Below are 14,062 nucleotides of genomic sequence, written 5' to 3'. Positions count from 1 at the left end.
CTAGGTAACTACATCTAGGTACATCTAGGTAACTACATCTAGGTATATTTAGGTAACTACATCTAGGTATGTCTAGGTAACTACATCTAGGTATGTCTAGGTAACTACATCTAGGTATGTCTAGGTAACTACATCTAGGTATATTTAGGTAACTACATCTAGGTATATCTAGGTAACTACATCTAGGTAGCTACATCTAGGTAACTACATCTAGGTATATCTAGGTAACTACATCTAGGTATATTTAGGTAACTACATCTAGGTAACTACATCTAGGTATATCTAGGTAACTACATCTAGGTAACTACATCTAGGTATATCTAGGTAACTACATCTAGGTATGTCTAGGTAACTACATCTAGGTATATCTAGGTAACTACATCTAGGTATATTTAGGTAACTACATCTAGGTATATTTAGGTAACTACATCTAGGTAACTACATCTAGGTAACTACATCTAGGTATATTTAGGTAACTATATCTAGGTAACTACATCTAGGTAACTACATCTAGGTACATCTAGGTAACTACATCTAGGTATATTTAGGTAACTACATCTAGGTAACTACATCTAGGTACATCTAGATAACTACATCTAGGTATGTCTAGGTAACTACATCTAGGTATGTCTAGGTAACTACATCTAGGTATGTGTAGGTAACTACATCTAGGTATGTGTAGGTAACTACATCTAGGTATGTGTAGGTAACTACATCTAGGTATATCTAGGTAACTACATCTAGGTATGTGTAGGTAACTACATCTAGGTATGTGTAGGTAACTACATCTAGGTATATCTAGGTAACTACATCTAGGTATATCTAGGTAACTACATCTAGGTATATTTAGGTAACTACATCTAGGTATATTTAGGTAACTACATCTAGGTAACTACATCTAGGTAACTACATCTAGGTATATCTAGGTAACTACATCTAGGTACATCTAGGTAACTACATCTAGGTAACTACATCTAGGTACATCTAGATAACTACATCTAGGTAATGTCTAGGGTAACTACATCTAGGTATGTCTAGGTAACTACATCTAGGTATATCTAGGTAACTACATCTAGGTATGTCTAGGTAACTACATCTAGGTATATCTAGGTAACTACATCTAGGTATGTCTAGGTAACTACATCTAGGTATATCTAGGTAACTACATCTAGGTAACTACATCTAGGTAACTACATCTAGGTATGTCTAGGTAACTACATCTAGGTATGTCTAGGTAACTACATCTAGGTATGTCTAGGTAACTACATCTAGGTAACTACATCTAGGTACATCTAGGTAACTACATCTAGGTATATTTAGGTAACTACATCTAGGTATGTCTAGGTAACTACATCTAGGTATGTCTAGGTAACTACATCTAGGTATGTCTAGGTAACTACATCTAGGTATATTTAGGTAACTACATCTAGGTATATCTAGGTAACTACATCTAGGTAGCTACATCTAGGTAACTACATCTAGGTATATCTAGGTAACTACATCTAGGTATATTTAGGTAACTACATCTAGGTAACTACATCTAGGTATATCTAGGTAACTACATCTAGGTAACTACATCTAGGTATATCTAGGTAACTACATCTAGGTATGTCTAGGTAACTACATCTAGGTATATCTAGGTAACTACATCTAGGTATATTTAGGTAACTACATCTAGGTATATTTAGGTAACTACATCTAGGTAACTACATCTAGGTAACTACATCTAGGTATATTTAGGTAACTATATCTAGGTAACATACATCTAGGTAACTACATCTAGGTACATCTAGGTAACTACATCTAGGTATATTTAGGTAACTACATCTAGGTAACTACATCTAGGTACATCTAGATAACTACATCTAGGTATGTCTAGGTAACTACATCTAGGTATGTCTAGGTAACTACATCTAGGTATGTGTAGGTAACTACATCTAGGTATGTGTAGGTAACTACATCTAGGTATGTGTAGGTAACTACATCTAGGTATATCTAGGTAACTACATCTAGGTATATCTAGGTACTACATCTAGGTATATCTAGGTAACTACATCTAGGTAACTACATCTAGGTATATCTAGGTAACTACATCTAGGTATATCTAGGTAACTACATCTAGGTAACTACATCTAGGTATGCTAGGTAACTACATCTAGGTATATCTAGGTAAACTACATCTAGGTAACTACATCTAGGTATGTCTAGGTAACTACATCTAGGTATATCTAGGTAACTACATCTAGGTATATTTAGGTAACTACATCTAGGTATATTTAGGTAACTACATCTAGGTAACTACATCTAGGTATATCTAGGTAACTACATCTAGGTAACTACATCTAGGTACATCTAGGTAACTACATCTAGGTATATTTAGGTAACTACATCTAGGTAACTACATCTAGGTACATCTAGATAACTACATCTAGGTATGTCTAGGTAACTACATCTAGGTATGTCTAGGTAACTACATCTAGGTATATTTAGGTAACTACATCTAGGTATATCTAGGTAACTACATCTAGGTAACTACATCTAGGTAACTACATCTAGGTATATCTAGGTAACTACATCTAGGTATATTTAGGTAACTACATCTAGGTATATTTAGGTAACTACATCTAGGTAACTACATCTAGGTATATCTAGGTATATCTAGGTAACTACATCTAGGTATGTCTAGGTAACTACATCTAGGTAATAATAATTACAGTACATAGCTAGACTAGTGAGGTATATCTAGGTAACTACATCTAGGTAATAATTACAGTACATAGCTAGACTAGTGAGGTATATCTAGGTAACTACATCTAGGTAATAATTACAGTACATAGCTAGACTAGTGAGGTATATCTAGGTAACTACATCTAGGTAATAATTACAGTACATAGCTAGACTAGTGAGGTATATCTAGGTAACTACATCTAGGTATATTTAGGTAACTACATCTAGGTAACTACATCTAGGTACATCTAGATAACTACATCTAGGTATGTCTAGGTAACTACATCTAGGTATGTCTAGGTAACTACATCTAGGTATGTGTAGGTAACTACATCTAGGTATGTGTAGGTAACTACATCTAGGTATATCTAGGTAACTACATCTAGGTATATCTAGGTAACTACATCTAGGTAACTACATCTAGGTATATCTAGGTAACTACATCTAGGTATATCTAGGTAACTACATCTAGGTAACTACATCTAGGTATGTCTAGGTAACTACATCTAGGTATATCTAGGTAACTACATCTAGGTATATTTAGGTAACTACATCTAGGTATATTTAGGTAACTACATCTAGGTAACTACATCTAGGTAACTACATCTAGGTATATCTAGGTAACTACATCTAGGTACATCTAGGTAACTACATCTAGGTAACTACATCTAGGTACATCTAGATAACTACATCTAGGTATGTCTAGGTAACTACATCTAGGTATGTCTAGGTAACTACATCTAGGTATGTCTAGGTAACTACATCTAGGTATATCTAGGTAACTACATCTAGGTATGTCTAGGTAACTACATCTAGGTATATCTAGGTAACTACATCTAGGTATGTCTAGGTAACTACATCTAGGTATATCTAGGTAACTACATCTAGGTAACTACATCTAGGTAACTACATCTAGGTATGTCTAGGTAACTACATCTAGGTATGTCTAGGTAACTACATCTAGGTATGTCTAGGTAACTACATCTAGGTAACTACATCTAGGTACATCTAGGTAACTACATCTAGGTATATTTAGGTAACTACATCTAGGTAACTACATCTAGGTACATCTAGATAACTACATCTAGGTATGTCTAGGTAACTACATCTAGGTATGTCTAGGTAACTACATCTAGGTATATTTAGGTAACTACATCTAGGTATGTCTAGGTAACTACATCTAGGTATATTTAGGTAACTACATCTAGTAACTACATCTAGGTACATCTAGATAACTACATCTAGGTATGTCTAGGTAACTACATCTAGGTATGTCTAGGTAACTACATCTAGGTATGTGTAGGTAACTACATCTAGGTATGTGTAGGTAACTACATCTAGGTATGTGTAGGTAACTACATCTAGGTATATCTAGGTAACTACATCTAGGTATATCTAGGTAACTACATCTAGGTATATCTAGGTAACTACATCTAGGTAACTACATCTAGGTATATCTAGGTAACTACATCTAGGTATATCTAGGTAACTACATCTAGGTAACTACATCTAGGTATGTCTAGGTAACTACATCTAGGTATATCTAGGTAACTACATCTAGGTAACTACATCTAGGTATGTCTAGGTAACTACATCTAGGTATATCTAGGTAACTACATCTAGGTATATTTAGGTAACTACATCTAGGTATATTTAGGTAACTACATCTAGGTAACTACATCTAGGTATATCTAGGTAACTACATCTAGGTAACTACATCTAGGTACATCTAGGTAACTACATCTAGGTATATTTAGGTAACTACATCTAGGTATGTGTAGGTAACTACATCTAGGTATGTGTAGGTAACTACATCTAGGTATGTGTAGGTAACTACATCTAGGTATATCTAGGTAACTACATCTAGGTATATCTAGGTAACTACATCTAGGTATATCTAGGTAACTACATCTAGGTAACTACATCTAGGTATATCTAGGTAACTACATCTAGGTATATCTAGGTAACTACATCTAGGTAACTACATCTAGGTATGTCTAGGTAACTACATCTAGGTATATCTAGGTAACTACATCTAGGTAACTACATCTAGGTATGTCTAGGTAACTACATCTAGGTATATCTAGGTAACTACATCTAGGTATATTTAGGTAACTACATCTAGGTATATTTAGGTAACTACATCTAGGTAACTACATCTAGGTATATCTAGGTAACTACATCTAGGTAACTACATCTAGGTACATCTAGGTAACTACATCTAGGTATATTTAGGTAACTACATCTAGGTAACTACATCTAGGTACATCTAGATAACTACATCTAGGTATGTCTAGGTAACTACATCTAGGTATGTCTAGGTAACTACATCTAGGTATATTTAGGTAACTACATCTAGGTATATCTAGGTAACTACATCTAGGTAACTACATCTAGGTAACTACATCTAGGTATATCTAGGTAACTACATCTAGGTATATTTAGGTAACTACATCTAGGTATATTTAGGTAACTACATCTAGGTAACTACATCTAGGTATATCTAGGTATATCTAGGTAACTACATCTAGGTATGTCTAGGTAACTACATCTAGGTAATAATAATTACAGTACATAGCTAGACTAGTGAGGTATATCTAGGTAACTACATCTAGGTAATAATTACAGTACATAGCTAGACTAGTGAGGTATATCTAGGTAACTACATCTAGGTAATAATTACAGTACATAGCTAGACTAGTGAGGTATATCTAGGTAACTACATCTAGGTAATAATTACAGTACATAGCTAGACTAGTGAGGTATATCTAGGTAACTACATCTAGGTATATTTAGGTAACTACATCTAGGTAACTACATCTAGGTACATCTAGATAACTACATCTAGGTATGTCTAGGTAACTACATCTAGGTATGTCTAGGTAACTACATCTAGGTATGTGTAGGTAACTACATCTAGGTATGTGTAGGTAACTACATCTAGGTATATCTAGGTAACTACATCTAGGTATATCTAGGTAACTACATCTAGGTAACTACATCTAGGTATATCTAGGTAACTACATCTAGGTATATCTAGGTAACTACATCTAGGTAACTACATCTAGGTATGTCTAGGTAACTACATCTAGGTATATCTAGGTAACTACATCTAGGTATATTTAGGTAACTACATCTAGGTATATTTAGGTAACTACATCTAGGTAACTACATCTAGGTAACTACATCTAGGTATATCTAGGTAACTACATCTAGGTACATCTAGGTAACTACATCTAGGTAACTACATCTAGGTACATCTAGATAACTACATCTAGGTATGTCTAGGTAACTACATCTAGGTATGTCTAGGTAACTACATCTAGGTATGTCTAGGTAACTACATCTAGGTATATCTAGGTAACTACATCTAGGTATGTCTAGGTAACTACATCTAGGTATATCTAGGTAACTACATCTAGGTATGTCTAGGTAACTACATCTAGGTATATCTAGGTAACTACATCTAGGTAACTACATCTAGGTAACTACATCTAGGTATGTCTAGGTAACTACATCTAGGTATGTCTAGGTAACTACATCTAGGTATGTCTAGGTAACTACATCTAGGTAACTACATCTAGGTACATCTAGGTAACTACATCTAGGTATATTTAGGTAACTACATCTAGGTAACTACATCTAGGTACATCTAGATAACTACATCTAGGTATGTCTAGGTAACTACATCTAGGTATGTCTAGGTAACTACATCTAGGTATATTTAGGTAACTACATCTAGGTATGTCTAGGTAACTACATCTAGGTAGCTACATCTAGGTAACTACATCTAGGTATATCTAGGTAACTATATCTAGGTATATTTAGGTAACTACATCTAGGTAACTACATCTAGGTATATCTAGGTAACTACATCTAGGTAACTACATCTAGGTATATCTAGGTAACTACATCTAGGTATATCTAGGTAACTACATCTAGGTATGTCTAGGTAACTACATCTAGGTATATCTAGGTAACTACATCTAGTTATATCTAGGTAACTACATCTAGGTATATTTAGGTAACTACATCTAGGTATATTTAGGTAACTACATCTAGGTAACTACATCTAGGTAACTACATCTAGGTATATTTAGGTAACTATATCTAGGTAACTACATCTAGGTAACTACATCTAGGTACATCTAGGTAACTACATCTAGGTATATTTAGGTAACTACATCTAGGTAACTACATCTAGGTACATCTAGATAACTACATCTAGGTATGTCTAGGTAACTACATCTAGGTATGTCTAGGTAACTACATCTAGGTATGTGTAGGTAACTACATCTAGGTATGTGTAGGTAACTACATCTAGGTATGTGTAGGTAACTACATCTAGGTATATCTAGGTAACTACATCTAGGTATATCTAGGTAACTACATCTAGGTATATCTAGGTAACTACATCTAGGTAACTACATCTAGGTATGTCTAGGTAACTACATCTAGGTATATCTAGGTAACTACATCTAGGTAACTACATCTAGGTATGTCTAGGTAACTACATCTAGGTATATCTAGGTAACTACATCTAGGTATATTTAGGTAACTACATCTAGGTATATTTAGGTAACTACATCTAGGTAACTACATCTACGTATATCTAGGTAACTACATCTAGGTAACTACATCTAGGTACATCTAGGTAACTACATCTAGGTATATTTAGGTAACTACATCTAGGTAACTACATCTAGGTACATCTAGGTAACTACATCTAGGTACATCTAGGTAACTACATCTAGGTATGTCTAGGTAACTACATCTAGGTATGTCTAGGTAACTACATCTAGGTATATTTAGGTAACTACATCTAGGTATATCTAGGTAACTACATCTAGGTAACTACATCTAGGTAACTACATCTAGGTATATCTAGGTAACTACATCTAGGTATATTTAGGTAACTACATCTAGGTATATTTAGGTAACTACATCTAGGTAACTACATCTAGGTAACTACATCTAGGTATATCTAGGTAACTACATCTAGGTATGTCTAGGTAACTACATCTAGGTAATAATAATTACAGTACATAGCTAGACTAGTGAGGTATATCTAGGTAACTACATCTAGGTAATAATTACAGTACATAGCTAGACTAGTGAGGTATATCTAGGTAACTACATCTAGGTAATAATTACAGTACATAGCTAGACTAGTGAGGTATATCTAGGTAACTACATCTAGGTAATAATTACAGTACATAGCTAGACTAGTGAGGTATATCTAGGTAACTACATCTAGGTATATTTAGGTAACTACATCTAGGTAACTACATCTAGGTACATCTAGATAACTACATCTAGGTATGTCTAGGTAACTACATCTAGGTATGTCTAGGTAACTACATCTAGGTATGTGTAGGTAACTACATCTAGGTATGTGTAGGTAACTACATCTAGGTATATCTAGGTAACTACATCTAGGTATATCTAGGTAACTACATCTAGGTAACTACATCTAGGTATATCTAGGTAACTACATCTAGGTATATCTAGGTAACTACATCTAGGTAACTACATCTAGGTATGTCTAGGTAACTACATCTAGGTATATCTAGGTAACTACATCTAGGTATATTTAGGTAACTACATCTAGGTATATTTAGGTAACTACATCTAGGTAACTACATCTAGGTAACTACATCTAGGTATATTTAGGTAACTATATCTAGGTAACTACATCTAGGTAACTACATCTAGGTACATCTAGGTAACTACATCTAGGTATATTTAGGTAACTACATCTAGGTAACTACATCTAGGTACATCTAGATAACTACATCTAGGTATGTCTAGGTAACTACATCTAGGTATGTCTAGGTAACTACATCTAGGTATGTGTAGGTAACTACATCTAGGTATGTGTAGGTAACTACATCTAGGTATATCTAGGTAACTACATCTAGGTATATCTAGGTAACTACATCTAGGTATATCTAGGTAACTACATCTAGGTAACTACATCTAGGTATATCTAGGTAACTACATCTAGGTATATCTAGGTAACTACATCTAGGTATGTCTAGGTAACTACATCTAGGTATATCTAGGTAACTACATCTAGGTATATTTAGGTAACTACATCTAGGTATATTTAGGTAACTACATCTAGGTAACTACATCTAGGTATATCTAGGTAACTACATCTAGGTAACTACATCTAGGTACATCTAGGTAACTACATCTAGGTATATTTAGGTAACTACATCTAGGTAACTACATCTAGGTACATCTAGATAACTACATCTAGGTATGTCTAGGTAACTACATCTAGGTATATCTAGGTAACTACATCTAGGTATATTTAGGTAACTACATCTAGGTATATTTAGGTAACTACATCTAGGTAACTACATCTAGGTACATCTAGATAACTACATCTAGGTATGTCTAGGTAACTACATCTAGGTATGTCTAGGTAACTACATCTAGGTATATTTAGGTAACTACATCTAGGTATATTTAGGTAACTACATCTAGGTAACTACATCTAGGTAACTACATCTAGGTATATCTAGGTAACTACATCTAGGTATGTCTAGGTAACTACATCTAGGTAATAATAATTACAGTACATAGCTAGACTAGTGAGGTATATCTAGGTAACTACATCTAGGTAATAATTACAGTACATAGCTAGACTAGTGAGGTATATCTAGGTAACTACATCTAGGTAATAATTACAGTACATAGCTAGACTAGTGAGGTATATCTAGGTAACTACATCTAGGTAATAATTACAGTACATAGCTAGACTAGTGAGGTATATCTAGGTAACTACATCTAGGTAATAATTACAGTACATAGCTAGACTAGTGAGGTATATCTAGGTAACTACATCTAGGTAATAATTACAGTACATAGCTAGACTAGTGAGGTATATCTAGGTAACTACATCTAGGTAATAATTACAGTACATAGCTAGACTACTGAGTGCTTTGTTAACTTTATTAGAAGTAGGCTACGTTTTCAAAAGGTGGAAAATGTGCGCACCTATAGCCCCGGTGTCCAGTGGTCCCCTGGGAGCCAACTCCTCTCTCTCTCTCTTTGCCTCATTCGTGTGCTGTCCCTCCAATAATGGCTTGAACAATAGTCAGTGGTGTAAAGTACTTCAGTAAAAAATACTTTAATGTACTCCTTAAGTAGTTGTTGTTTTTTCTGTACTTTACTATTTATATTTTTGACAACTTTTACTTCACTACATTCCTAAAGAAAATAATGTACTTTTTACTCCATACATTTTCCCTGACACCCAAAAGTACTAAAAGTACTCGTTGCAGTGTTGAGTTAAAAACACAGCGTTTGAATTTAGCTGCCAGTGACAGGCAGGACTCGCGAGAGGTGTGTCAGTACATTTATTTTATCAAGCTATGTAGCTTATTAATGTTTGGATGTTTCTCCGTAATACTAGCCAACTAGCATTTATAGGAAGTTGGCTTTAGCTAGCCAGCTATACACAACAAACACACACCAACAGTCTCAAACAATCACAATCACAAACACAATCAGACTCACCGACGATCTCGCTGGACTCCTTGTTGTACAGCTTCTTGTTCCAGTAGAGGAGGCGAAGGAAAGGGAAGGAGGTGAGGAGGACCAGACAGATCCCCAGGAACATGTAGCCTGTGAAACTAGCAAAATCTATCCCCTGGAACAGACAGAGACAAACAGAGGTTAGGATAGGATACTTAATTCTATGTATTAGAGCTACTTAATTCTATGTATTAGAGCTAGACTACTTCCATTCTATGTATTAGAGCTAGACTACTTCCATTCTATGTATTAGAGCTAGACTACTTCATTCTATGTATTAGAGCTACTTCATTCTATGTATTAGAGCTACTTCATTCTATGTATTAGAGCTACTTCATTCTATGTATTAGAGCTACTTCATTCTATGTATTAGAGCTACTTCATTCTATGTATTAGAGCTACTTCATTCTATGTATTAGAGCTAGACTACTTCATTCTATGTATTAGAGCTAGACTACTTCATTCTATGTATTAGAGCTAGACTACTTCATTCTATGTATTAGAGCTAGACTACTTCATTCTATATATTAGAGCTAGGCTACTTCATTCTATGTATTAGAGCTAGACTACTTCATTCTATGTATTAGAGCTAGACTACTTCATTCTATGTATTAGAGCTAGACTACTTCATTCTATGTATTAGAGCTACTTCATTCTATGTATTAGAGCTACTTCATTCTATGTATTAGAGCTACTTCATTCTATGTATTAGAGCTACTTCATTCTATGTATTAGAGCTACTTCATTCTATGTATTAGAGCTACTTCATTCTATGTATTAGAGCTAGACTACTTCATTCTATGTATTAGAGCTAGACTACTTCATTCTATGTATTAGAGCTAGACTACTTCATTCTATGTATTAGAGCTAGACTACTTCATTCTATATATTAGAGCTAGGCTACTTCATTCTATGTATTAGAGCTAGACTACTTCATTCTATGTATTAGAGCTAGACTACTTCATTCTATGTATTAGAGCTAGACTACTTCATGCCCCATTCAAGAAATTTAGAACCAGGAACAGATATAGCCCTTGGTTCTCCCCAGACCTGACTGCCCTTAACCAACACAAAAACATCCTATGGCGTTCTGCATTAGCATCGAACAGCCCCCGTGATATGCAGCTGTTCAGGGAAGTTAGAAACCATTATACACAGGCAGTTAGAAAAGCCAAGGCTAGCTTTTTCAAGCAGAAATTTGCTTCCTGCAACACTAACTCAAAAAAGTTCTGGGACACTGTAAAGTCCATGGAGAATAAGAACACCTCCTCCCAGCTGCCCACTGCACTGAAGATAGGAAACACTGTCACCACTGATAAATCCACCATAATTGAGAATTTCAATAAGCATTTTTCTACGGCTGGCCATGCTTTCCACCTGGCTACTCCTACCCCGGACAACAGCACTGCACCCCCAACAGCAACTCGCCCAAGCCTTCCCCATTTCTCCTTCTCCCAAATCCATTCAGCTGATGTTCTGAAAGAGCTGCAAAATCTGGACCCCTACAAATCAGCCGGGCTAGACAATCTGGACCCTTTCTTTCTAAAATTATCTGCCGAAATTGTTGCCACCCCTATTACTAGCCTGTTCAACCTCTCTTTCGTGTCGTCTGAGATTCCCAAAGATTGGAAAGCAGCTGCGGTCATCCCCCTCTTCAAAGGGGGGGACACTCTTGACCCAAACTGCTACAGACCTATATCTATCCTACCGTGCCTTTCTAAGGTCTTCGAAAGCCAAGTCAACAAACAGATTACCGACCATTTCGAATCTCACCATACCTTCTCTGCTATGCAATCTGGTTTCAGAGCTGGTCATGGGTGCACCTCAGCCACGCTCAAGGTCCTAAACGATATCTTAACCGCCATCGATAAGAAACATTACTGTGCAGCCGTATTCATTGATCTGGCCAAGGCTTTCGACTCTGTCAATCACCATATCCTCATCGGCAGACTCGACAGCCTTGGTTTCTCAAATGATTGCCTCGCCTGGTTCATCAACTACTTCTCTGATAGAGTTCAGTGTGTCAAATCGGAGGGTCTGCTGTCCGGACCTCTGGCAGTCTCTATGGGGTTGCCACAGGGTTCAATTCTTGGACCGACTCTCTTCTCTGTATACATCAATGAGGTCGCTCTTGCTGCTGGTGAGTCCCTGATCCACCTCTACGCAGACGACACCATTCTGTATACTTCCGGCCCTTCTTTGGACACTGTGTTAACAACCCTCCAGGCAAGCTTCAATGCCATACAACTCTCCTTCCGTGGCCTCCAATTGCTCTTAAATACAAGTAAAACTAAATGCATGCTCTTCAACCGATCGCTACCTGCACCTACCCGCCTGTCCAACATCACTACTCTGGACGGCTCTGACTTAGAATAGGTGGACAACTACAAATACTTAGGTGTCTGGTTAGACTGTAAACTCTCCTTCCAGACCCATATCAAACATCTCCAATCCAAAGTTAAATCTAGAATTGGCTTCCTATTTCGCAACAAAGCATCCTTCACTCATGCTGCCAAACATACCCTTGTAAAACTGACCATCCTACCAATCCTCGACTTTGGCGATGTCATTTACAAAATAGCCTCCAATACCCTACTCAACAAATTGGATGCAGTCTATCACAGTGCAATCCGTTTTATCACCAAAGCCCCATATACTACCCACCATTGCGACCTGTACGCTCTCGTTGGCTGGCCCTCGCTTCATACTCGTCGCCAAACCCACTGGCTCCATGTCATCTACAAGACCCTGCTAGGTAAAGTCCCCCCTTATCTCAGCTCGCTGGTCACCATAGCATCTCCCACCTGTAGCACACGCTCCAGCAGGTATATCTCTCCAGTCACCCCCAAAACCAATTCTTTCTTTGGCCGCCTCTCCTTCCAGTTCTCTGCTGCCAATGACTGGAACGAACTACAAAAATCTCTGAAACTGGAAACACTTATCTCCCTCACTAGCTTTAAGCACCAACTGTCAGAGCAGCTCACAGATTACTGCACCTGTACATAGCCCACCTATAATTTAGCCCAAACAACTACCTCTTTCCCAACTGTATTTAATTTTTATTTATTTATTTATTTTGCTCCTTTGCACCCCATTATTTTTATTTCTACTTTGCACATTCTTCCATTGCAAAACTACCATTCCAGTATTTTAATTGCTATATTGTATTTACTTTGCCATCATGGCCTTTTTTGCCTTTACCTCCCTTCTCACCTCATTTGCTCACATTGTATATAGACTTGTTTATACTGCATTATTGACTGTATGTTTGTTTTTACTCCATGTGTAACTCTGTGTCGTTTTATCTGTCGAACTGCTTTGCTTTATCTTGGCCAGGTCGCAATTGTAAATGAGAACTTGTTCTCAACTTGCCTACCTGGTTAAATAAAGGTAAAATAAATAAATAAATAAATAAAAAAATTCTGTGCATTAGAGCTAGGCTACTTCATTCTATGTATTAGAGCTACTTCAATCTATGTATTAGAGCTACTTCATTCTATGTATTAGAGCTACTTCAATCTATGTATTAGAGCTACTTCATTCTATGTATTAGAGCTACTTCATTCTATGTATTAGAGCTACTTCATTCTATGTATTAGAGCTACTTCATTCTATGTATTAGAGCTACTTCATTCTATATATTAGAGCTAGACTACTTCATTCTATATATTAGAGCTACTTCATTCTATGTATTAGAGCTAGACTACTTCCATTCTACAGTTGAAGACAGAAGTTTACATACACTTAGGTTGTAGTCATTAAAACTCATTTTTCAACCACTCCACAA

The 14,062-nt window shown here is 36.2% G+C and overlaps 1 protein-coding gene across 1 annotated transcript in view; it reads right to left on the bottom strand.

Moving 5' to 3' along the window:
* oca2 (oculocutaneous albinism II) overlaps positions 1–10,392 on the bottom strand; it is a 106,231-nt gene extending 95,839 nt beyond the window's left edge. Inside the window, exon 1 of the mRNA XM_031838020.1 lies at positions 10,258–10,392. Within this exon, the coding sequence (XP_031693880.1) occupies positions 10,258–10,360 (103 nt within the window). The 5' untranslated portion in view covers positions 10,361–10,392. The remainder of the gene's footprint in view (positions 1–10,257) is intronic.
* Positions 10,393–14,062: the final 3,670 nt, after the last annotated feature.

Source organism: Oncorhynchus kisutch, linkage group LG13, assembly GCF_002021735.2.
Source record: "Oncorhynchus kisutch isolate 150728-3 linkage group LG13, Okis_V2, whole genome shotgun sequence".
NCBI classification, from domain to species: domain Eukaryota; kingdom Metazoa; phylum Chordata; class Actinopteri; order Salmoniformes; family Salmonidae; genus Oncorhynchus; species Oncorhynchus kisutch.
Note: the sequence above shows the minus strand (reverse complement) of the source record. Positions and strands in the feature narration are given on the sequence as shown.